This window comes from Oikopleura dioica, chromosome PAR (assembly GCF_907165135.1).
Source record: "Oikopleura dioica chromosome PAR, OKI2018_I68_1.0, whole genome shotgun sequence".
Taxonomy (NCBI): Eukaryota; Metazoa; Chordata; class Appendicularia; order Copelata; family Oikopleuridae; genus Oikopleura; species Oikopleura dioica.
Window position 1 is genome coordinate 13,149,807 of NC_137293.1, and position 23,803 is coordinate 13,173,609.

The following is a 23,803-nucleotide window of genomic DNA, read 5'->3' on the forward strand; positions in this document are numbered from 1 at the left end:
GCCACCAGGAGAACGCCTGGTTGACTCTCAAGAAATACGGTGAAACGAAATGGGCAAGAAAGGAACCAGCAAATAAAAACAGCTGGATTCTGGATGTTATTGGTGAATTCAGACTCGAAGACTCCGAACAACCGGTTCAGACTCCATTATCAAAAACCCTCACGCCACTAGTACTTCACCTAGCTCACCGACAGATCTCAGAAGACTCAGTCATAAGCCAAGACGGAAGCTGCGAGATTATGCTGACTCAGTGGCACATAGAATGGCTCGAGCTCAAAAACAAGAAATCGCTGAAAAAATGGATTGAAGCAGCAGCAAGAAAGGTTGTCCCCATCAACACAACCGCCAGAATCAAAGAAATTGGGGAAGGGGATTCACATTGGATAATGTGGATTCCATACAAGGTGATTCCGCAACTGTGGGTCTTCAATATTGGGAAAGATCAAATGCATCGAAGGGAGAAATCATTGCTCTCACTAGCAGCTCACCCAGGACTCGCTCCGGAAGAATCAGAAGCGCTAAAGACTCTATCAGCCCAACCATGGACCGAAGAGAACGTCCGGAAATGCATCAGACAATTCCAAAAGCCCACCAGAAATTTCTACGCGTCAGGAAAAGCCTGCATTGTGGGAGTCAACCGCCCCTTCTCGACTCAAAAGGACATTCTCGAAATCATCGGGAAAATAGTCAGAGACACAAAAGCTTGCCCTCAGTCCCGCTCAATAGAGCACAACCTCGGAGTCCTGACAGCTGGATGGAACTGGACAAGTGGCAAAAGATTCAGCCCAAACTCGATTTTAAGATGCTTCATAGACAAATGGACTCAAAAGAGAGAAGAGATTTCCAAAGTGCCAAGACTCCAATTCCAGTGCGAAAAACTGGAAAAACGGAAAAGATCCTGCGAATGGCCGTTCTGCGGCGAAGCCGATGGAGATTCAGCCTGGTGCAGCAAACACCAGGAAGCACAGGAGATCAGAGAACTCAGACAGCCTCAATGCACGGAAAGCTGCATGTCCAGAAATGGGATGTTCCAAAAAGGACTCTCAGGAAAGCGTCTCGAGATCGGAATCTCCAGCGACGAGTGGCAACAAATCTATGTCAGACTCTCAGAAGCCTTCAAAACCCCTAACCTAGCAGACCTTGACGCTGAGCTCATCCAAACCATCCAGAACACCACTGTTCACGGTTTTGACTCAGTAATAGAAGCATGGACATCGACAACGATCCTCTTCCAAGGGCAGAACGACTCCACAGCAAGCTTCAGAAAGCTCGAGGACTCCGAGAAATGGATAGCGAAAAGGCCACGTCAGGAGAAGCCAGAAGCGGCGGGAATCGTCATTTACCACGCTGGCCTTGCAAGATGCGGCAAAAAGTTTGACGCTTTCGTGGTAGGAAACAAAACGGCCGGAAGGAATCAGCACTTGGAGAATCTAGCGAAAGAAATCTCCAAGAAATCAGGAGATAAATGGCTCGAAGTAGCAGAGCTGATCAGCGAGCACACAAGATTCAAACACACGACTCTGCTCCTACCTTCATACGAAGACGCAAAAGAACTCCGACGGGCCTTGGTCGCCTGGGCAGCACCGTATGTTCGATTCGTTACTCAGACTCTGGAAAAGGGCTTCTTATCGAACCTCAAAGGAGACCGAAATCAACGATATTCAGGATTCTGGGAAGTCTTCTCAATGGCTTGCGATGGAGACTATGAATCTAGAATCACACCTTGTTGGGGCCACCCAAGAGTGGCAGAATTCATGGCCAGAAGCTGCAACAACCTTGGGACAGCGAAAGAAGGAATCCAGAAAGTGGAAGGACTCAGAATCAGAGCCAACAGAACAACTTGGGAAGACGCGGAGTCAAAAAGACACAAACTAATGCCAAATACCCCTTTCTCGACTCACCTCCGGGACATCTTGCTGGACGGAATCAGAGCCGGAGAAAACCTCGACATGGAAGGGAACGAACGAGCCGGAGCAGAAAATTTCTTCCCCAACGTCTGGACTCAAACACAACAGACTCTCGAAGATCGGATGGCACGACTAGAGCTCCTTAAAGCCGACAACTAGATTCAAATTCAGGAACGGACTCAAAGATAAAATACTTTTAGCGTCAAAATAAATAAAAAATTGAGTCAAATTAGCCACCCCAGCCAAAACACTAGAATCAAGGAACAGGTTTACATGAATCTACCGATTAAGGCAGCTGAGCGAGCCAAATTAAAAAAAAAGAAGAGAAAAATCTTATTGTAAACCTTCAAAAACAGCCAAAAACCCTTCCTCCTCTTCTTCTGACTCCCTACTGCCATCTTCTGGAATCCACAAAACGCACAAAAAGAATCCATTCCAGGCCAGGTCCAAGATATTTAAGCATAAAGAGTCAAAATAGCATTTTAAAACAAGATCCGGGACCGTGGGAAAGTCTTTCCGCGACCCGAGAATCGGGGGCGCTGATTGGCTGGCGCGCGCGCCAATGGACAAAGGACGGGATCAAAAGCCAAATTCTCAGAAATTTTTCCATTTTCAAAGAATCAAGGATTAAAATCCCAAGAAAAAGAGAATCTCAGACGCAAAAGAAGCCAAACCAAAAAGAAAAATTTAGCTTTTATTCCTGACTCGAAAATTGTTTCTAGATTCCCTTCCATCCCAAATTCTCCTGGCGCCAAAAATTTTTCCAATCCCCAGACTCTAAAACGAAACTTTTTTCAGACTCAGAAATGCCAAGAGACGCAGAAAAAGTCCAGATGCCCAGCGGGGATGAACTAGAGAGACTCCGAAACGAAGCTGGAATCGTCCAAGACCCCATCGGCGACGAAAACTTCTGGAGACAGAGAAAGTCGGCAATCAGATTCGACCCGGTGACGCAGAGACCGAACGAAAAGAAGGGCCGAATGCTCAACCGGATGAGACGCAGAATCGCAGACAGATTCACGGATCTGCTGGAACAGATTCTCGAAGGAAAGGGTCCTCTTAATTTCCCAAGAATATTTAAAATAAAAGAAAAAGCTTTGATTAAAACTTCTTAAAGAAAAAGAAGGAAAAGAAATGACCCAAATTAAAGGATTCTCCGATCCAAACAGGCAGATGAGTCTCGACGGCTGGCAACTTGCGATCAACGGCGCTTCGAACGTTCTCTCGGATCTTATCCGAGAAGAAAACGGAAAGTTCAACGAAGACGACCAGAATCAGTCAGACGAGAGTCTTTTCTACGGATGCCTCAACACTGCCAAGACCACCATGGACATCCCACCGCTCCTCAACGTCGTCTACGTCGACAAAGACCGCCAGATTCCAGAAGGAAGACTCCCCGCCTACCAAGAGAGAGTTTCAGCTATCAAGGAATGGGTTCAAAAAATTCTAGAACTAAAAAACAAGAAACTTAGTACGCCTAATAAAAGGAAAGAAAAAGAACCCGAAATAAAGTCCAGAGCGGATTTCCTGTTCAGGAAAGATAGACTCCCAAAAAGAGGCGAAGACTCCCTCGAGTCCTGGAAGGAGAAGCGAAGAGATGAGTACATCAAAGACGGAGTTCCAGAGGACATCGCCAGAGTCCTGACCCGTCGAGACTCAGGAGTCATCGGTTGGACGTCGAGACGAGATGGAACCTGCCAGACCGACAGTGTGGACGCTCAGCAGGCCAAGACTCAGCAGACTCAGACCAACTCAGGGACTGGTTTCGAAAACCCGAAACAGAAATATAAGACTCAAATCAGTCAAAACTTGACTTCATAAATTCGGAAATCAAACCATTCAAAGACTCAAAAGACTCCGAGACTCAAACCGAGATGTCCAGCACCTCGATGGCGACCCAAACATCAGCGCCTGCGACGGAAACTGGAACAATTAGCGACACAGACTCAGAAGATTCTTTCAACGCACGCTCAGGAAAGGGTTTTTTGCCGGAAAAATAATCCCTTAAGACACTAACCCAGTTTTTTCACCATATATACAATAAGCCGGAAAAAACCTGAGAAAAGATCCAAACCAGTTCTTCCCTCCAGGCTACCAACGAAATGTGGCGCTGACGGATCAAGACTCCGGCTCCGACTCCGACGACCAAGCGATCAGAGAGTCCGACGACGAGGGAGACAACCAGGACTGGAACCGACGCACCGATACCCTCTTCGCTTCAGCAGAAGAAGAGGCAGAGGCAAAAGAAAGAAGCGCGAGAATCGCCAAAGAAATGGAAGAACGCCAGGGCCAGCCACTGTCGGACATCATCGAGGAGTCTGAAAGCCGATCGCTGGAAAGAATGGCTCAGAAAGAAGAGGCGGAAGCTCAGCGACGAACTCAGAAGGCGCGCATCGACAGACTCAAGCAAGAAGCAGAGGCAGAAGCCCAGAGAGCAGCGGACAAAGCCAGAGCCAAAGAAGCCTTGAAGATCCAGATGAAGAGACAACTGGACGAGAACACCAGAATCCGCCGGGAATACGCCGAGCAAATCCAGCGCGAAAAAGAGGCGAAAGAAGCTCAAGAAAGACGCATGGCTCGAGACAAGGAGGCAGAAGAAAAACGACTCGCTGCGATCAAGGCTGCAGAAGAAAAAGTCCTCACAGAGCCGAGAATTGGAATCAGACTCGTCGCGGAGACCGGAGCCAAAGGCAACTACTACTACCTCTCGAAGAAGGAATCCAAGCTGATGGAAAGATCCGCAGGAAAGGGCCCTTAGACTCAAAACAGTAGACTTCAAATCTAAAAACTCTAAGAATCTTAATCCCAAACCAAAAAGAAAAAAGTCTTTTCTCACAAAACTTACATATCAGGGCCCCTTTAAAAGTTCGAGACATGCTCGACAACCGAAGCATCAGCAACTTCAACGAGGTCAAGCAAGCCTGGTTCAGCAGCACCGGACTCCAGAAGTTCAAAGACTCTCGACTCCCCGGCCACCGCCACTACAAATACAACAACAGAAGCAGCTGGGAAATCAAGGAGGGAACCACGGAATGGAGACTCGACCCAATTGACTACCTCACCAAAGAAGAAAGAGCTGTCATCCATTATGTGGTGGAGTTTTTAAACTATGAAGGAATCAAACGAAGATTCAAAGAAGCCATAGGTAAGACACACAAAATATAGAATCAAAAAAAAAGTAATAACCAGCAAAATAAGAGTCATAAAAACTTATGCAAATCTTTAGACTCTGGACTCCTCAAGCCAAAGAAGCTGGACGTCATCCTTCTCTTCGCGTACAAAATCTGTGGAAGTAACCTGGTCCACTACATGCGCTTCATCTTCGTCCGACTCTACAAGCTCCACGAGATTCCCATCCCTCCAGTGCACTCCGACGCTGCACCAAGACCACCCAGATACTAGAAGACTCAAGAATACAAACTGCCATGAAAAAAAAAAACCTCATTGATAAAAAACTGTTAAACTGACTCTTACTTCCCACTGAAAAAAAAAAGACTCTTTCACATTTTTAAATCAAAATTGACAGAAGCTGTGCTTAATAAATTAGCCCGATCTCACTAGAAGATCCTAGACTCTTTCTTGACTCCAAAATGAAGAGCATATTCAGAACCGTAAAAGAATAAATAATAAATACAAAGAAGCTTAAACTTTTTCGCTTTTCAGACGCAATGGAATCGCAATATCTAACACAAAAAGAAGCGCCTAATGCGCTAGAAATGCCATCGGATTCAGGGAGCGGCTACAAGAATCAATATTAAAATAAAAAGAAACTTAAAAAAGAGGCCAAAAAAGCCCTAAGCAGGCCTAAAAATCCTAAGCCAGTATAAAAGAGGATTCGAATGCGGAAGCACCCTCAGACGAACCATCCCAAGACTCATCCCCAGCAGCAGATGCAGGTGCAGCCGCGGGCGAAAACCCAGCGCAGATAGAACACTCAAGCGTCGACTTAGAGATGCTCAAAGGACTCGTCTGGGACATACAAAATAGTCTCAACACGAACGCAGCAGTCCCACCAAAAAGAATCCCATGCTACGGTTCGACTCTCGCCGAGAAATTGACGAATCTCGCAGCTGAAGCAACCAAGATCATTGCAGAGTCACAGGAAGTGTCCAATAGCATCAGAAAGATTCTACAAGAAGCTGACAACGAGGGCCTCCAAGGGGCTCAAATGCTGGAAACCTTCCGCACTATTGCCATACTGGCCCACAGCCCTTCGATCGGGATCAACCGCCGTCTAGCCTCAACCAACAAAGTCGACATAGAAAACATCCAAGACACGCTCGAACACACAGTCAGACCCCTCGTCTCGGACCTTATGCGACAGGTTTACGAGAAAAGCGTCTATAACTCGGACGAAATCGCATTTTGGGCAAGAATGATGGAGCCATTAGAAAGAGACTCGATCTCCAAACCGGATCTCCTCAAATTGGAAGAGGGTGTGGCATGGATTCTCCTAAGACTCTGGGGAGAGCCGGCGGAGGCCATCTTCAGAATGATTCTAGCGCAATGTAAGCCCCCAGAAGAATCGAACTCTCGGATATCGCCAAGACTCACAATGGTGGCCCACATTTGGAACTGCAGATTCAAGAAGATGCTCGGACGCCCGCCGGCGGAAAGACGAGCTTCTTTTGCAAACGAAAGGCAACTGTGTGCAACAATAGCGAATGCGATCTTCGGAGAAATCCATTTCCAATTGACCAACACCAGATGCATCTTCCCAAGACTCCTCTCGAGTGCAGCCAGATCGGCCTGGACTCATTTGAACACAATCTTCGGGCCCGCGAACCCACTTAGCCTAACGCTCAGAAATTTTCTAACGAACATTGACGCGAATCAAGATTACACTGCGTGGGACGCGATTGGCACGCTGCGCAAACTATGGCCGCATAGAGACGCAATTCCAGAGGCACAATACAAGACGCTGAACCTCAACGACATCGATAATCGGCTAGAAAAAGGACTCGAAGATCCGTCCTCACTCTACGGCACCACGTACGAGAAGCTCTTCTGGAAAATTCCGATCCCAAGAAGCTATGAGTCTACCTACCCAGTCGCAGGACCCAAAAGAAAGAGACAAAAAACAGAAGACGAAGAGCTGGAAGGAAATAGAGGCGGAAATGAAGATTCTCGCCAATAAAGGAGTCTTCAACAGACAAAAATCCCAATTATCTACCCTGTCACCATAAGCAACACAATCACAAATGGCCCAAAAACTTTACCAGAATGGAAAATCTACGAAACAGAACTGCTGCATAGAGTCATCAGAGTCTTAAACAACGAGGAAAAGCCAGATTGGGACAAATTAGCGCTGAAGAAAGAATCAGATTTCGTCTCAGGACTCTGGACACACAACAAAGACAACTGGAGGACACTTATCCATCAAATGCCAGAGAAAATACGGCCACTAATTTATCACTTTGTCCACGCGGGTGCCGACCTATTCCTGAACCTCAAACGGATCCCCCCGAAGAAACCGGAAAGATTCAAACACAAAGAGCTGGTGACAATATGGAAGAGAAACGAAGCCAACACGGAAACTCTGAAAAAACTGGGTGGAAATTTTAAAACCTGGTACAATGATAGACTCAGACTCTCAAAATTCGTGCCACGCCCTTATGAGAAAATCGGTAAACGATTCAAGACTCTGTCCGTCCCGAGCCAAGAAGCAGTGAAAGAAAGGAACGAAGAAATCATCAACCAAATAACCGAGTGGTGCGACATGGGATCAATCTCAAGACTCACAGACTCGAAAAAATGCTGGATTCAGGCAGGATTTGTCCTCGTCGATAAGCCAGGAAGGGAAACCAGAGTCTGCTGGAATGGTGGAGTCCTCAAGCCGCTCCAACTCTACACCTTTCCCTGCAAATTAGAAGGAGTCGGAGCAGCGATTCAGATGCTAAAAAAGGGAGACCTACTCTTCAAATTCGACGATAAGAAGGGTAAGGAAACTCGGCCAAAAATCTATCAAATAACACCGAAGCCCTAACCACACCTTAAGGTTTCCACCAGCTTCCGCTCAGCGAGGAAAGCAGGAAAATGGCATGCTTCGAATGGGGAGGCCAAGTCTTCAGAAACAACATCCTCGCCTTCGGAATCCCGGCAGCACCAGGAATCTATCAGCTCATGAATCTCTGCGGAGTCAACTTCCTAAGGAAAAATGGAGTCAGGATAACACTCTATCTAGATGACAGACTCTTGGCAATCACACCAGACTCTGATAAAGAACGAAAAGAGCTCCTCACAGGCGAGAAAATAAGCAAAGAAGTCTGGGCTACAGTTGCGACTCTAGTGGCCCTTGGCGGATACGTCAACATAGCCAAGAGCACATTTACACCCACCCAGAGAATCGAATTCTTGGGTTTCATTCTGGACACAACCGAAGAAACTGTTGAAATACCGTTGCAAAGATGGGAAGCCCTCAAAACCCTTATGAAAGACGCAGAGGCCAAGAAAACGATCCAGACAAAAACGCTAGAAAGAATCAGAGGCACAATGGCGAGCATGGCAGAAGTACTGACAAACATGAGGATGCTTATTCGACAAACAACGATTCTCATCAGCCAGGCATTGAGAGAAGAAAAAGAAACCTGCGCCCTTACAGAAGAGGTCAAAGAAGAATGGAGACTCTGGAGCCTGCTAGAAGAGAAAGGGCTCAAAAGACACTGGACAAAATTAAATCGCCAAGAGACAGGCCTAATAATTTACACAGACGCATCCTCTCACGCGGGGGCCATCGTTATTGAGCAATGGAACTTAGAAGAAAGATTCGCTTGGGAACCAGATCTGGCAGACAAGCACATCGGGATCAAAGAGGCAGCGGCGATCCAATTCACTCTGGAATGGTACGGGCAGAAGCTGAAAGACAAAAGAATCCTATTTTTGTGCGACAATGATAGTGTAGTCCAAGGTGTAATAGCCGGAAGCAAAGATCCGGAAATGAATAAGATTCTAGTCAGAATCTGGACTCTAGCGCAGCGCTCAAACATCGATATGAAAGTCGATTGGGTTAGCACCAAAAAACAACTTGCAGATGGCCCCTCAAGGAATTTAGACTCGCGAGAACAAAAACTAACGGCTGACGGATTCGCATATCTTCAATCTCACCTCTCGGACTCCTTGGACGTCGACGTGGCAGCAACGGTAAATTGCCTAAAGACTCGAACCAAATTATTTAACAAAATTCAGCCACTGAACGCGAAATGCAGAGACTTCATCACGCGCAGAGAGACAAGAGGAGCTTTTGGAAAAGATTTCCTTAATTTCCCGATTCATGAGCTCATAGGAAGAAAGCTGTATGCATTCCCGCCTCCCAAAACAGCCCACAGATTCTATAACAGACTCGTAGAAATAGCCACGCCCTGGGCATTAGTTGTCCCCTGTTTCGAATCAGAACCACTGGTAATCACAGAAGCCAGAATCAAGGGATACAGAATCTTCGACATCCCGGCTGACTCAATCCTCACCCCAGCAAAAGTTAAAACAGCCGACGGCTACTGGAAAGTGGCATCTAACATCTCAACCATAAAAGTCGCCACAAACAGACTCTGATATACCGATTCTGCCCCCTTTTCACACTCGACTCAAAAGGCCAGCAAGAATAGCCACTTCTGGCTCGTAGATTCTCCTAAAAAAAAAAAAACACCACTTACCCAACCTCACCACTATACTAAACTAGAAACAAAAGCCTTGGCGGTAACTCCTTCCTTTTTTTCAGACTCGAAATCCTTGGAAAAAATGTCGGATCAGACCAAGACTCTCTCCAAGCTGCTGGCGGACCACACCAAGCTCACAGAGCAAGAGGCGAAGACACGAGCGGCAAGAGTCCAAATTTCAAAGGCCCAATTCTTCGAAATCGCTCAATCCAAGACGAGAACGGAAGAGGCGGACAGACTCTTCATGGAAATCGAAGACATCAAGAAGGACATGTTGACTCACGACAAGTTCACCGACTCCCTCATCGTAAGTAGATGACTAGAATAAAATTCGAAACCCTCACCGCTTTTTCATAGGCGGAAATCGCGGAACTAGAGGCCAACCGCGACAAGAGTCTTGCGATCAAGGAAAACGAGCCAAACGCCAAAAAACGGTCAGAAGAAGATAACAAATTCTACGACCGTTGGAATCCAGCGGAGTTGGAGTCGAAAATCCGCCGGCTGATTGCGGACAAGATGGAGCGATACAGCCTCAAGGGATCCATGTTCGCCCAGATCAAGGCTCGAGAGTCAAAAATCGCCGAACTATCTTCAGGCGGCTCGGAAACTTCGGCGGTCTTCAAAGAAGTCGACCCGCTCACAGGAGAAGAGTCTTATTTCATGGTAAGTCCAGAAATTCAAAGGAAAATAACAAATGCACGCATACCAATAAACAGAAATCTATATAATTCCACTCAAAACACGCTTCAGACTCAAATAGGCACAAGCAACCTGCCTCAGGACGACGGCGACTCTCTTCGGGAAATGGGCAAGGAATTCCGAGCTTTCGTCTCAGACGCGAAAAACCAGCGCACCTTCAAAAAGGACAAGCTCATGCGACTCCTGGGCAACTACAAAAGAGCCATGTCCCCAGAATACCCGGAGCGAGCAATCATCGAAAGCATCTTGGACGAACTGATCAGGATGCCCGATATGACTCGAAAAGACGCGCTGCTCTCACTCACGGTAAGACTCGTAAAATAGCAACCCTGCTTTTAAAGCGTCGCATTCAGCCGCTCATGCGCCCGAACGTCCGACACAGCTTCGATCGCGCACTCACGATGAACACCAACCACCATGTCTTCAAGAAAATGATCGGCAACCCCTGTGACGGCTCTGAAGACTGGCGGTCGGAAAAAGACTCGAAACCGGGTCGAGGACGCCGAGGTGGACACAATAACGGCGGTCAATCCAAAAAGCAAAAAACTGACCACCAAGGTGACGGCCAAAAGGCCAAGGACGGAGACAACGAGACTCATTCCGGAGGCCGCGGACGAGGCCGAGGCCGAGGCCGAGGTCGCGGAAGAGGCCGAGGCCGAGGAGGAGGAAATGCTGGTGGCGACACCAAGAAATTCCAAGATCAGGGTGGAGTCGAATAAACATCGCCACTGAAAGAAGCGCAACAAGCCAGAAATCTCAAACTAGCCGACTATAGACTCTCAGCTTTTTAGGACTCTTAAAAAAAAAACTGCTTCAAATGCTTAAATTCTCAGATAGATCTTCAAAGGAAAGGTCTCAAATTTTCAATTCTTAAGAACCATGACCTGGCTCGACTACAAGAATCTCCTGGAACACTGGGAAGTAGCAGAAGCAATGGCCACGTTCAGTTACGACGAAGCCGAAATCGACGACGTGATTCAACACTTCCTCGACAGACTCCTCACAAGACCGACTCTCAAGGCCTACGCCTACGAGAAAGGGATCGTAACGATCCAGGACGTCATCGTTTCTCGACTCAAAAAACCGCTCACCCCGAAGCAAAAACGGAAAATAAAGACCTGGTGCGAGCACAGAGCGCGGGAGTCAGCAACCCAGACTCTGCAATACCCAAAGGTATAGAAAAAAAGGGAGACCCAGCCCGAAAAATAATACCCCTCCAAGCAAGCGGAGGTCGTCGACGAGCCCGAGGCAATCCGACTCTGGGAAGAGCTCCTGAAGACAAATAAGCCCAAGCCAAGAGAAGCGGCCATCGCTTTCTTCATCTGCTTTACGACGGGAGCAAGAATGAAAGAAGCGCTCAATCTCAGAGTCGAAGATCGAGAAGTCGTTACCGAAGACGGAAACGAATTTTGGCGATTCCATATTCGATGCAGCAAAACCGATCCGTTCTGCAAGCGAATGGAAACCCTCACCATCCCTATGGACATGCGGCATGGAGTCCCACTCGGCCTAGAACTTAGAGCCCAACTCAGGGATCGAGATTCAGGTACTTATAGCACTTATTACTCAAGACTCAACAAGAAACTTTTTTAGGCCTTGTTCTCAAGACGCTCGAAGGCCATACTCGCATCGCATCTGACTACCTGGCGCGCTACGGAGCCAAGGCAAAACTGTCAAAAAAGGTAACCAATCAAGGAAGAAAACAAACCTCAGATTAATAAACGTCGTAGGTCTCGGCGCACACGGGAAGAGTCAGTTTCTACATCGAGGGACGCCGAACAGGCTTATCACAACAGACTCTAGCACACACACTCCGTTGGGCACCGGGAAGCTCCATGCCAGACTACTACGAAAGGTGCTGGCTTGAATGTAGCAACTCAGGAGCGCCGGTCAGCGTGGCAAAATCTAGAGCCAGAAAACGAAACGACAGCACTAGCAGCGACCAAGACCAACCAAAGGTACTAACATTTAAAAATCCAAGAATCAATTATGAAAGGCCTTAGAGTCAAGAACGACCAGAAGCAAGTCAAAAGCCAAAGAAGCCGAAAAACACTGCTGAAGCATAAAAAGAAAAAGAGGCCTTTTTTCCACTTTTAAACAGACTCGAATAAAAAAAAAAGACTCATTTTTACGATTGATGAGAATAACAAGAATGGTAGGGAGGGAATATTCCCATTACCATTGTTATTTATGCGTGATTATAATACGAATCTAGGACAAGGGATTAGCAGGCCGCTAAAAATAGAACGCGGCAGCGGAGCCTAGTCAACGGCAGCAGAGACTCCCAGGAAACGGCGGAAGGTGTCACAGGCGCGCGAGAGCATCTAGATTCAAGCGGGTGCCCCGAAATCACGCAGGTTCATTCCAAAAGGTTATAGCTTGAGGCTAAAACCTTAAATTGGGAAACTTATATTAGAGACTTTTTCTCAGCAGGAGCATTACCAATAAGACTCCTACCTGATTCAAAAAGACTCACCCACCCACCATCCCTGAAATAAGCAGTACAAGTAGGGTAAATCGAGCACACGCCCTACATACTGCCCAGTCCTAACCTTAGAATCTCAGCGGAGCTTCTCTTACCACAGTATTGTAATTGCGCGTGCTCGGGAATATTCCCATTACCATTGTTATTTATGCGTGATTATAATACTTTGATTGGTATAACTAATGAGACCACCGAAACTTGCGTTAATAGTTCTAGCAGGTGCTCGTAAACTCAGACTTGACTTTTATGACGAGAGACTTTCGATGGATCTCTCTAACATTGTGTCATGCCATCTTACTTTTTGTAAACAAAAAAAAATAATTTATGTTGTTTTACGATTTATCAGCTGCTCTTGGAGAGTTTCGAATTCGATATCTTCTGCTTATAAAAGCTGTAAAAATAGATATAAGTTGTCAGAAGATTGCAATCAAAAGGTTAAAAATGATAAAGGATCAAGTAAAGGTGCACCTCAAAAACCTCAGCTTGGCACAAGCTTCTCAAAGTTATACTTCGGTTTCAACTCTTAAGCTCTCCTGGGTATCCAATGTGCATATCGGACCTTGCCAGGTAACTTACCCCTCCCACAAGAGCTACCCAATCTAGGTAACGTTGAGCGCGCTTCTCGTGCGGTAAGAAGCTTTCAGTCTTATTGAATGCAGCTGTAATGAGTATCAATGAACAGAAAAGGAGTAATCTCTGGCAAACTGAATAATTGCCCACAAATGACCGAAATCTCCCTTTTCTATTTTGAACATTCTTTTCTAAAGCATCGAGTTTCGTAAAATTCTAAAGAGTTGGAATCGGACTCACGTGCTTGTCGACCAACCGGTCGTTTCAAACGCCGCCCATTATCGATTACGCGTCGGATTAATACGCCATTTCAGAATTATGATCTCACAGCCGTAATCGAAGACTTGCTTATCCCTTTAACGTCAAATGTAAGGAAAACTTGATCCGTTTGGAAGTAAATCCGAGGTTACCGTAAGCCTAAATTTAAGGATCGAGTCTATTTATTCAAGGACAGCAAGAATAGTATAACGGTAAAAATTAAAATAACGCTGAAGGCTCATAAAAGAACGGATCAGAATGATATTTATCTCAAACGAAAAAGAAAGAAACAAAATACGATTGTTTTTGTCTGTGTTGTTAGTCTACCTTGAAGGAGATTCGAGCTCCTGCGTAATGAGCATGTAAGCTTGGAGACGGAAGTGGTCAGCTCAAAGTATTTCCAGCAACAGGTTCCCTAAGAACGCGCCAGGATCATCTGAGACACTTCAGAATCTCGTGATTATCAAAATTGAAAGAATGTGTATAGAGTTTCATTTCATGAACCATTCTAGCGCAATTAATTTGGTGCGAACTTGCTGTTCACAAAGCACAAATCTCGCAGCAAATCTGGCAGCACGTGACTAGTGGCCTCCGATAGAAGGTGTTAGAATCGGCGCAGAGAAGAAGCTTATCATTATCCTGGTCAATACAATAATTCCTCTTCGAGTCTTATCCGGCACTAGCGTTCATCCTGCAATTCGTTAGAAACGCGTGAGATTTTTATATCCGCGCTCTTGACGAAAATCTCAATTATTGAAGCAGCAATAACCTATCTTCTATCATCATCATATAGTCTATGCTTTCTTGGTTTTATTGAAAGAAATATTTGAGAAAATAGGAAAATATTTAAATCTAATAGTCTAATAAAAGAATTACTTAGAATCTTTCTTTCAGATAATATTCAAAGAGGTATACGTTCAAGTAATTTTATAGGATTCAAATTATAAGAAATTAATTTCGGAAACAATAATTTAAAAATTTCAAACGAAATTCGACAAATGAATAAGTGTCAAAACAGAGATTTGCTATATTGATAGTCCATCAATGATAGAGAAGAGTTTTTGAATAAATTAATTGACAGTGCATTGAACTTTCTGAGTTCTTCTGAAATGCTCTTTCAAAGAAGTTGAACTTTCACGGGTTCAGGCTTTATCAGAAGAATCGTAGATGGCAGTCGCGCACTGGTGCTTGTGGTGGTGCGCCACCACCATTTACTACTCTTCAGAAAACAGAAGGAGAATAAAAAACTAACTCAATAATTTGCATTTCTAAAATCGTTAATCAACTCAAGTTCCACGATGAAGTGGAGCCTCTTTTTGCTTTTTGCTCTGATAAATTTATCGGAAAGTCTTACCAGACGAGAAAGAGAACAACGGGTAACATAAAGAAAATGAAAAATCAATAAAAAGTAAAATATTGTTAAGAGAGCTAAAAGAAGACAAGCGAAAAAGGAGAAACAGGACAAGAAGAGCCATTTGTTTGGATACCACGGTAATGACTGTTCTAACACGAGTTAAACTTTGACTTTTCGAAGCCTAAATTTTGCATAGATATGAATGACCTCGTCGAGAAAAACAATAAGGGCGAGATCTCTCATTTCTTCCAATATGTTTACGGGATAAAAACGACTAAAAAGTCAACAACCACGACAACAACAACCACTACGAGCAGCGAAAAAACAACCACGATAGATCAGACCACAACGGAACAAACCACAACGGAGCAAACAACAACATCAGCCGAGACAACGACCGTTCAGACAACAACTTCAATCGACGATGTTAAAACTACGACAGAAGACATCAGGTTTTTGTCTGCAGCGGAAAAGAAAAAACGGAGAAAAGTAAGTAGAATAGAAGTTTTCATGAGATAACTTAAATTGAACCCGTATCTTATTGATTGTCTCAGGCACAGCGAATGAAGGCAAAGCAAGAGCGAGAAGCAGCTTCGACTTCTCGACCAGCGACGACGCCAAAGTCAAAAGGTGTCTACAGCAATCTCTCCGACACCGTGAACGAAGTCCAGAACTAGGTACCCGCTGAAATCTGAGTGGCCATTTTCTGTCTATCTTTACATGCAGTTTTCGGGGGCTGAAGTTTTATACAGTAGATGAATTATTTTTTTGAGCCAAAAAAAAAAATTTTTTTTTTTTAAAATTTTCACGTGACAAAATTTTCGTTTTAAATTTTGGTATTTCGGCTGTTACTCGTGAGCCTAAACAAGCCTAAAAATGAATCACATATGAGATGAAAGAGCTCAAAAAATGCTTTCAGAAAATGTGCCGCACTCAACGGCCGGAAGCGGCCGAAAATTTTTAGAGCCAAAAGATTGCCCAAAAATCAGTGATTTCAGGACAAAAATTGCGTAGGCGGACCTGTAATAATCAATTATTTATAATTTATTACTGAACATTTCATTTGTTAGGCTCGAGACTTACACCAGACGACTCAGTTTTGAAGTCTGGACATTTTTGTGTGCGAAAGTACCCCGAGTACAAATGTTCTAGAAAATCTTATCGCCGAATTTCGATGACCTCAAATGACCCCAAGATGAACTTTTTTCCAAATTTTATGGTCAGACTTGAACTCTATGGTAGTAATTTAGTATACTCACAAAGTTTGAGCGAAAAATATGAGCGAAATCTACCGTTTAGTTTTTTCAGCGGGTACCTAGTCCAGAACATCATCTTCAGTCTCATCTGGAAGAATCAATTCTCCAACAACATTTTCACGCCCCCTCCAATGCCCGATTTCCCCTCAACAACTGACACTCCCCCGATGGAGTCGCGAATCATTCCTCGGATCCTGCCTGAAGATTTCAACGTACCAAACAAGGAAACACTCGATTTGATCATGAATTTCGAAGAGAGCCAGGGCAGATTCAATCGAAGACGCGAATTCGAAACTTCTGCTCAGCCAAAATGCAACGGAGAAGCGCTTCAGCTGAACTTAGAATGCGAAGGATGCCATGTTGGATTCCCCAAACTCGATCTTTGCGTTCGTTTCAGCAGAGAAGACAGTCTGCGCGACGAGAGCGAATTCAAGGTGAGCCACTCTTTATTCCATCTTGCTCGGATAAAAGCGCGCGAGGAATTTGTTGTTTGCGCCGCCAGTGAGCGTAATTTAAGACGGCTAGATTTCAAAGCGATTTTAGAAAAAACACCAGCAAACCTGGCGCTTTGATAAATATTCTTTGGGGCCTTATAAAGATTAAAAATCAGACATCAACTGTTTTCTAAAAATGACCCTGATTTCAAGGACAATTCTGAATGTCAATTTTAGTGCAAAATCGACTGCGGCCCTGGTTTCAAAATCGCCGATGGTTTCAACAAAGTCAAGTGTACGAAGGACAAGTGGAAGCATCTGAAGAAGGACGTCAAGGAGAAGACCTGCGTCCGAGTTTAATTTATAACCAAACTCTCAACATGCGCCTCTGAAGATGCCCCTCCCAACCAACCCTCCATGATACCTTCTTACAGCTGGAAACAACAAGTCGGCAGCTTTCATTCCATTCATGCCGAGCCTTTTTAAACTTTTTTTTCTTGTCCTGTTCGTTTTGTTCACACACACTTGTAAATTTGTAACGCCGCTTCATGCTCTGAAAATACAGATCTACTAAAAGTTCAACTCATTTGATGTTCTTATGAAAGTAGATTAACGTTTTCTACAGATAATTCGATTTCAATAAGTTTCAATAAGCAATAAGTTTATAAAATTTGAGGAAATTACTTTTGTATTCGGAATTTTTATTTTGAGAAATTTTCTCTCATTACGTGATCCTGGGTTAACCAGAAAATTGGCGGAAATAGGGAAAATAGAATCTTCTCGCGCCGCGATTGGCGGAAAGCGCGCGTTTTCTCGAACCCAAGTGGCCACTTCAATTGTTCTGCTGAAGAAGCAAGAACCTTCAGAAAGAAATGGAACCCTTTCAGTAATGAAGAAGTCAGTTTTGAATTCGAAGAAGTCTCAGAGACCAATCTCTACGTTTTTTATGAAGAACGAAAATAAGGAAAATGTCGAGAAAGAAGAAACGTCTCAAATGGAAGGAAAGTTGTTCATAAATAGGATTTTATTGAATAGAAAGATCAAAAAATAGTAATTTTTATGAATTTCTGGAAAGTGATTCCCGAATTGGCGCCGACGCCTTGCCGGAAACGAACCCGCTCCCCAGGATCCTCTTCGGCACCGTATCCAAAAGTGAGCCGCGATATTTTCCAACTAGGCTCGGTTTGTCAAAGTTCTTATTTCATTTCTTTCTGCGTCTGAACACGATCTGACTTCGCGTTTGCGGGGCGATTGGCGAACCAAGTAAAGGGATTACGCGCAACGACGAGCGTGAAAAAGAAAATTTAAGACAAACTGATGATCTTTTCAGAGGTGGGATTTGCATTCGGTTACCCTTACAGCACTTGAGTGATTCATCTTTTCAGAGTCAAAGAAGGTGAAAAATGAGGAAGATGATTTCGACACGAGCATGGGACTCTTCGACCAGAGCATGGCGGAAGAAAGCACGCAGGAATCTCAAGGAATGGGTCTGTTCTTAACCTATTTACCAGTGAAATGAAGCTAATAAGAACCCAAAAAAAGACGTAAAAATGACGCAGGACACGCAAGAAATGAAAGAAGAAAAGGAAGAATCCGACTTCGATGATGACGACTTTGATTTTGACGAATTAGCTCTTGCTTCTCAAACCCAATCTCAACGCGAAATCAAATCTGGCGAACTTCGAGGACGGGCGACTGTTGTAGAACGCATTGGACAAGATTACGTGATTGTTGAAAACACAAAGGGAGAGTTTTTCAAATTGAAAGTTGATCCAGATTGGTATTTACAAGTGAACGACATCGTCCACGGCCCTCCAGAATTCGGCTCAGTCGTCGTTGCTCATTCTGACACTTTGATTTCGTCGACGAATGTGGCGACCGCAGCAAAATGCCCTCGAGAAGCAGTTCTCGGTGATCGTTTCCGAGATGCTGAGTATGGAAGTCGCGGCAGCGTTCGAATGCTCATCGGCACCATCCTCCACGAAGTGTTCCAAGAGCTGCTAACAGAAACAATCAAAGGGCGAATAATTTCTGTAGATAAAATCGCGAACGAGTTCAAGAAAATCGCCTCCAATTTCATCGAAGATATCATGTTAGCAGGAAGCGACATCGATGCGGTGACGAAGGAATCTGAGGGCTACTTTGCGATGATTTCCACGCTGCTAAAAGGCCTCTGTCAGACTGGCTTCGATACAAAGCTTCAATTCGCTAGCTCTACGAATCCAAACATGACGAATTTCGTCGACAGCAAAATCAAAATAGAACAAGTTCCAGATATCGAAGAAAACCTTTGGGAGCCTCGACTGGGAATCAAAGGCAAAATTGATATAACTGCGAGGATAAGCGCGATGGATCTTGGAAAAAGATCGAGCGAAAAATTAACGACGCCTATTGAATTGAAGTCTGGTCGAGGAGATCAGCTCATTCAAGAGCATCGAATTCAGACACAGCTGTACGGCGCTGTTCACGCGATTCGGGGCAAGCAAAAGTTTCAAAGGACAACCGGGCTGGTTTGTTACATCAAGACAGGAAAGGTGTTTTCAGTTCCTGTGAAAAAGATTGAAATTGACACGATTATGGAACGAAGAAATGTCGTAGCTAGTTATGTGCGGCGGCCATTAAAAGAGGAAGATGAAGATATTCGACCGCTCCCTCCACTCATCCCTGATGGAAGGCGCTGTGAAAATTGTTTCAAGCGATCCCTTTGTTCATTTTGGGCGAAGGCAGAAGGATTGATTCACGAAGACGCTAAAACGCAGGAAGTATTTGATGAAGAACAGAAAAATGTTACCCCAGAACTGCTAGAATACGTTATAAAATGGACAAAGTTGGGTCTCCTTGAGCAGAAAAACATCAGCAGAAAATTACGAGGCAAGGAAATTTGGAACAATAAAGATGATCCGAAGTCAATGATGACAGGATTGGAGAGTCACGGGCCACCGGTAAGAACCGGTAATCGCTGGAAGACGGTCTTCAGACTTCCGTTTGGCAAAAATTGGCCATTTGATCTAGGGCAGTCGGTCTACTTCTCTCACGGTGAGCGTCTCGCTGTCGCCAGTGGTTGGGTAACTCGTTTAAACCCGAGCAAGGGGATGAGTTCTCGGGGAATTGTTGAGTTGAGCTTGAACCAGTGTCTTCCGCAGAAGAAGGATTACCAGGCGAATCTCGGAAAAGGCGCTGGCGGCGGAAATTTCGACACAACTCTCTGGCTTGGCAATATCATGCTTTACGCATCTCCATACGGCGAACAATTACAAAAACTACTCCTGAACGCTCCTACTTATAGAAAAAATGTAAAGCAGAGTTTTCCGGAGACTTATGAGTTTGCGCGAGATACTTTGAAGAAAGCGCTGACAGGAAGACTGAATGTCCACCAGAAGAGAGCAATCAAGTTGGCTCTTGAAGCAAAAAACTACTCGCTGATTCAGGGGTTTCCTGGTTCTGGAAAAACAAGCGTAATTGTAGAACTGATTCGGATTCTTTTGGCGTTTGGGCAACGAGTACTCATCACATCGCACACTCACTCGGCAGTCGACAATATTCTGACTAGAGTTCTACCAAAGATGACAAAGCAGCAAGTAAAGGAGACGATCAGAATTGGTGATGACAAGAAAATCGAGATTTCTGTACAGCATGTATCAGAACAAACCCGGCTCGCGAATTGCAAGACTAATGAGGACTACAAAAATGTGTACGAAAAAGCAAGACTGGTTGCTGGAACATGCATGGGTGTCTCAAGACATGCTGTCTTCACTGGAGGGCCAGTTGATTATGCGATTGTAGATGAAGCTGGACAAGTTTCTGAGCCAATTGTTTTAGGAAAGGCTCGAAAAAGTAACTTAATTTGGTCACGTTGTGCCTTTTTAACGTTGAAATAACTGTAACTTCCATTTCGAAGCCCGGTACAGGCGCTCTTGTGCACTGTCGAAAGTTCATTCTCGTTGGCGATCCTTGCCAGCTTCCACCCCTTATCCATTCCCGCAGCGCTAAACAGAATGGAGCTCAAATTTCACTTATGGAAAGACTAGCGAAAGCGTATCCCGACTCCTTGCGACAGCTCCAAACACAGTATCGATTCAATGCTGATATCACTGCCCTAGCGAATCATCTAACCTACGAGGGGAAAATGGAATGTGGTGAGGGCAACAAGGACCAAACACTGCTCTCGGTGCATCAGAGCTGGAAGTCTTCTGAATCGCAAGTCTGGCTCAACGACGCGATTGATCCGGCGAAAACAATCACATTTATTGATACCTCAGAAAAGCTTGGCTTGGAAAATAAGATCGAAGGAAGAGGTTACACGAACCCGACAGAGGTTCAGATCGTCAAATATTTGGTCAAGAGATTGAATGTCATGAAGATCAAGAAGGATTGCATTGGGATAATTGGTGAGCCATTTTTCGCACCTTTCTTTTGAACAAAATTTCTAGCGCCGTACCGAGCTCAAATCGAGCTACTTCGAGAAAAGCTCGAATCAGAAGAAGGCGTTGAAATTGACACCGTCGACAAATTTCAAGGACGTGAAAACAAAATAATCATCATTTCCTTCGTACGATCGATCCCTGACATGGACGTAGACAAGCTGAACTCGGAGCTGTTAGAGTCAGTAAATCGAATCAACGTCGCTTGTACTCGGGCACAATACAAGTTGATCTTCGTCGGTTGCAAGAAAACCATCGAAAAGATCGACATCACAAAGAAGCTCGTCAGTTTTCTAGAAAAGAATAAAAATATCACGAGGCTTGCTCTAGATCAATTCCTGCACTAGAATATTTTACCATTTCACTCACAGTTTTATCCACTGCCTTATTTAATGAAAATATTTTGATGAAATTCTATCAATGGACTGAATTAAGATTGAAAAAGATGATAATCCGTGTGCAGAGTCCGGAAGGCATGCATCGAGTTAATCTAGGCGAATCAGCTAGTATAAGCGACTTATATAAGGAATGGCTTTTAAATAAGAAATTTATTGATAAAAAAGCTATTGTTTTAAAGCCGAGCTTAGAAAACGACCGAAGTGTCCAAGATAGATCGAGCATGGACGCTCTACAAAGACAGGGAGAAGAAAACTGCGATCAAGAAAACATCCCGAACGAGCCTCGGCCTCAAGCATGGCGACATTGTGTATTTATTCTTCAACTCTGGTTTGAATGTGACAGAGCAAGAGTCAAAACCCGAACCGGCAAATGCTACTGCAGCTAGAAAGGATGTGCCGGAGGATCCAGTTGATGTTGTACTTTGGACGAAGAAGTGGGATCATGGCTCGAAGAAAGGCATGAATAAAGTCGACCAACTGATTCCAGATCCATGGGATGCAAGCTATTTGAAAGAGAAGGAAATCAAATTTCTTTCCTTTCACAGGTAACGGAAATCTAAAATTAATTAGTCACAGCATTTGTAGTTATATGCGAAAAATAACTTCGGGAATCGACAAGGGCAAATTCGTCAATTTGGAAAAACTCAAAACCTCTCGAGAAATCAAAGAAGGCGAAAACACCCGTGCGTTGTCCGAAATGCCGACGGCAATCACGCTCAACCGCCAAATTTACCGTCACGTGGACAATGTCTGCTTCCAAAATCGAGAAGTGATGGACAGATTCCTTGAGCGCTGGAGGAGTACTGGGCAGCAGCAGGCTGGATGGCTCTTTGGAAAATATGACGTCCATGAAGATGTGCCTTTTGGAATCAAATGCAATGTTTTTACGATTTATCCCATTCCTACAACTCATGTAAGCATCTTATTTACTTTTATTCGTACTCTTTTCTTTAGGCCAAAAATGAAATTTCCCTGTGCGACGACGAAAACGAGAAAACTATCCTCGAAATAGCGAAAAGAATGGGCCTCGAACGAGTTGGTTGGATTGTGACTGATTTAGTGCCGGACAAGGACGGGAAAGTTAAAGATGTTCGCAATAAAGATACCCACTACGTCACTGCCGAAGGTCAGTTAGCGAAAGCTTGCGATAATTTATTTGAATCAAAGAGTGCATCATCGCCGGAAGACTTCAGGATTCGCATCCAAATCCCTGCCGACTTGCTTCATGTGGATATTATGGCTCAAAGTTTGTCACAGTTATTGTTACAGGAAAAGAAGACGGAACCATCGATTTCCGAGGCTATCAAGTTTCCAATCAGGTAATTTGACGTTGCCCCTTTCAAGAAAATTACCTCCAAGCAAGGGTCAGTCCCTATCAGTCGATGGAACAATCGTACCAACGATCGATGCCCCTGAATACGGTTACACTCGAGAAAGTACCGACGATCTCTACTGTCCCGATATCTTATTCCGCGAAAAGGATGAGTATGGAAATGATGTCACGAAAATTGGCCGACCACTGCCTATTGAATATTTATTGACCGACGTAAGATCATGCGAAGGATAACCGTTTCTGACCATGTATTCAGATGGGGTGCAACTTTGCAGTAAAAATGGACTACCGAGTAACAGCTAAAAACGCGGCTTCCGCTTCGATGGAGAAAAGACAACGATACAAGACATTGCTCTTTATTTAAAACATTTTGGAAAAGAAAACGTCCACGAAGCTGTTCGAGAGTTTAGCTTGATCATCGCTTTTGCTTGTAATGATACTCTACCTCTAAAGGTAAAATTTTTAAAGGGGATTTATTTACCAGTATTTTTTAATAGATGAGATTGCCGATGCTTCTCGAGGCGATACGAGAAGGGGATGATGGGAAGCTCTTCCAGTTTCTGAATACTTCTGAATGGCTCACTGCTGCGGAGATTTTCGCTTCTTCAACGGAGGATACAGGGCCAGGTAAAATATAAAACCGAATAATATCGGCATTTATGTGGTATACAAACTTCATGTGGACATTTTTTATCAAAAGTGACCATTTATTTTCACTCATTGTATTTAAAAGCAGAGGAGGGGCGCCAAATATCTAGGTTACTGGCCTATCATTTATTTATATCGCAGTACTTATCACAGGTGTTTTTACAGGTGACGACCTCGGCATGGATTTGGACGAAGAAACAAGGCTGGCCATCGAACGATCCTTGCGTGAAACATAGCCGTTCAAGAATATTCCCCTCGCCTTTGCTTCAAAACAACACTTTTACATGTTCTTTATTTTATAAAAAAAATCTCTACAAGGATATTTACTTTTGTGCTAATCACTTCATAAACGAATCTTTACGAATGTTGCGAAAAAAATACAGAAACA

General features: G+C 44.4%; 7 protein-coding genes across 8 annotated transcripts; all 7 read left to right on the forward strand.

Annotated features, from left to right (window-relative positions):
• The first annotated feature begins 4,777 nt into the window (after window positions 1-4,777).
• Window positions 4,778-5,447, forward strand: LOC145704139 (uncharacterized). Its single transcript, XM_081781579.1, has 2 exons — window positions 4,778-5,052; window positions 5,134-5,447. The coding sequence occupies exons 1-2, from the start codon at window positions 4,782-4,784 to the stop codon at window positions 5,307-5,309; spliced, it is 447 nt and encodes a 148-aa protein (XP_081637705.1). The 5' UTR covers window positions 4,778-4,781; the 3' UTR covers window positions 5,310-5,447.
• A 4,184-nt stretch (window positions 5,448-9,631) lies between these two features.
• LOC145704135 (uncharacterized) lies at window positions 9,632-11,027 on the forward strand. Its single transcript, XM_081781574.1, has 4 exons — window positions 9,632-9,866; window positions 9,917-10,222; window positions 10,310-10,564; window positions 10,612-11,027. Exons 1-4 carry the CDS (start codon window positions 9,642-9,644, stop codon window positions 10,975-10,977), a joined length of 1,152 nt encoding a protein of 383 aa, XP_081637700.1. The 5' UTR covers window positions 9,632-9,641; the 3' UTR covers window positions 10,978-11,027.
• Window positions 11,028-11,040: 13 nt separating this feature from the next.
• On the forward strand, window positions 11,041-12,380 carry LOC145704136 (uncharacterized). Of its 2 annotated transcripts, none has more exons than XM_081781576.1 (5): window positions 11,041-11,431; window positions 11,480-11,804; window positions 11,852-11,940; window positions 11,989-12,216; window positions 12,262-12,380. In XM_081781576.1, the coding sequence occupies exons 1-5, from the start codon at window positions 11,138-11,140 to the stop codon at window positions 12,322-12,324; spliced, it is 999 nt and encodes a 332-aa protein (XP_081637702.1). In that variant the 5' UTR covers window positions 11,041-11,137; the 3' UTR covers window positions 12,325-12,380. The 2 variants fall into 2 exon arrangements, with proteins under 2 accessions (XP_081637702.1, XP_081637701.1); XM_081781575.1 differs by having other exon boundaries at window positions 12,255-12,370.
• Window positions 12,381-14,599: 2,219 nt separating this feature from the next.
• Window positions 14,600-15,790, forward strand: LOC145704138 (uncharacterized). The gene is made up of 4 exons (XM_081781578.1): window positions 14,600-14,947; window positions 14,996-15,062; window positions 15,122-15,414; window positions 15,480-15,790. Exons 1-4 carry the CDS (start codon window positions 14,870-14,872, stop codon window positions 15,600-15,602), a joined length of 561 nt encoding a protein of 186 aa, XP_081637704.1. The 5' UTR covers window positions 14,600-14,869; the 3' UTR covers window positions 15,603-15,790.
• Window positions 15,791-15,846: 56 nt separating this feature from the next.
• Window positions 15,847-17,190, forward strand: LOC145704137 (uncharacterized). Its single transcript, XM_081781577.1, has 2 exons — window positions 15,847-16,615; window positions 16,853-17,190. Exons 1-2 carry the CDS (start codon window positions 16,100-16,102, stop codon window positions 16,973-16,975), a joined length of 639 nt encoding a protein of 212 aa, XP_081637703.1. The 5' UTR covers window positions 15,847-16,099; the 3' UTR covers window positions 16,976-17,190.
• A 184-nt stretch (window positions 17,191-17,374) lies between these two features.
• On the forward strand, window positions 17,375-21,559 carry LOC145704140 (DNA replication ATP-dependent helicase/nuclease DNA2-like). Its single transcript, XM_081781580.1, has 7 exons — window positions 17,375-17,613; window positions 17,688-17,792; window positions 17,885-17,947; window positions 18,001-18,093; window positions 18,155-20,449; window positions 20,524-21,003; window positions 21,046-21,559. Exons 1-7 carry the CDS (start codon window positions 17,505-17,507, stop codon window positions 21,381-21,383), a joined length of 3,483 nt encoding a protein of 1,160 aa, XP_081637706.1. The 5' UTR covers window positions 17,375-17,504; the 3' UTR covers window positions 21,384-21,559.
• On the forward strand, window positions 21,482-23,737 carry LOC145701945 (nuclear protein localization protein 4 homolog). Its single transcript, XM_081779157.1, has 9 exons — window positions 21,482-21,538; window positions 21,624-21,979; window positions 22,020-22,347; window positions 22,389-22,560; window positions 22,602-22,753; window positions 22,798-22,980; window positions 23,024-23,220; window positions 23,265-23,394; window positions 23,581-23,737. The coding sequence occupies exons 1-7, from the start codon at window positions 21,482-21,484 to the stop codon at window positions 23,129-23,131; spliced, it is 1,356 nt and encodes a 451-aa protein (XP_081635283.1). The 3' UTR covers window positions 23,132-23,220; window positions 23,265-23,394; window positions 23,581-23,737.
• Window positions 23,738-23,803: the final 66 nt, after the last annotated feature.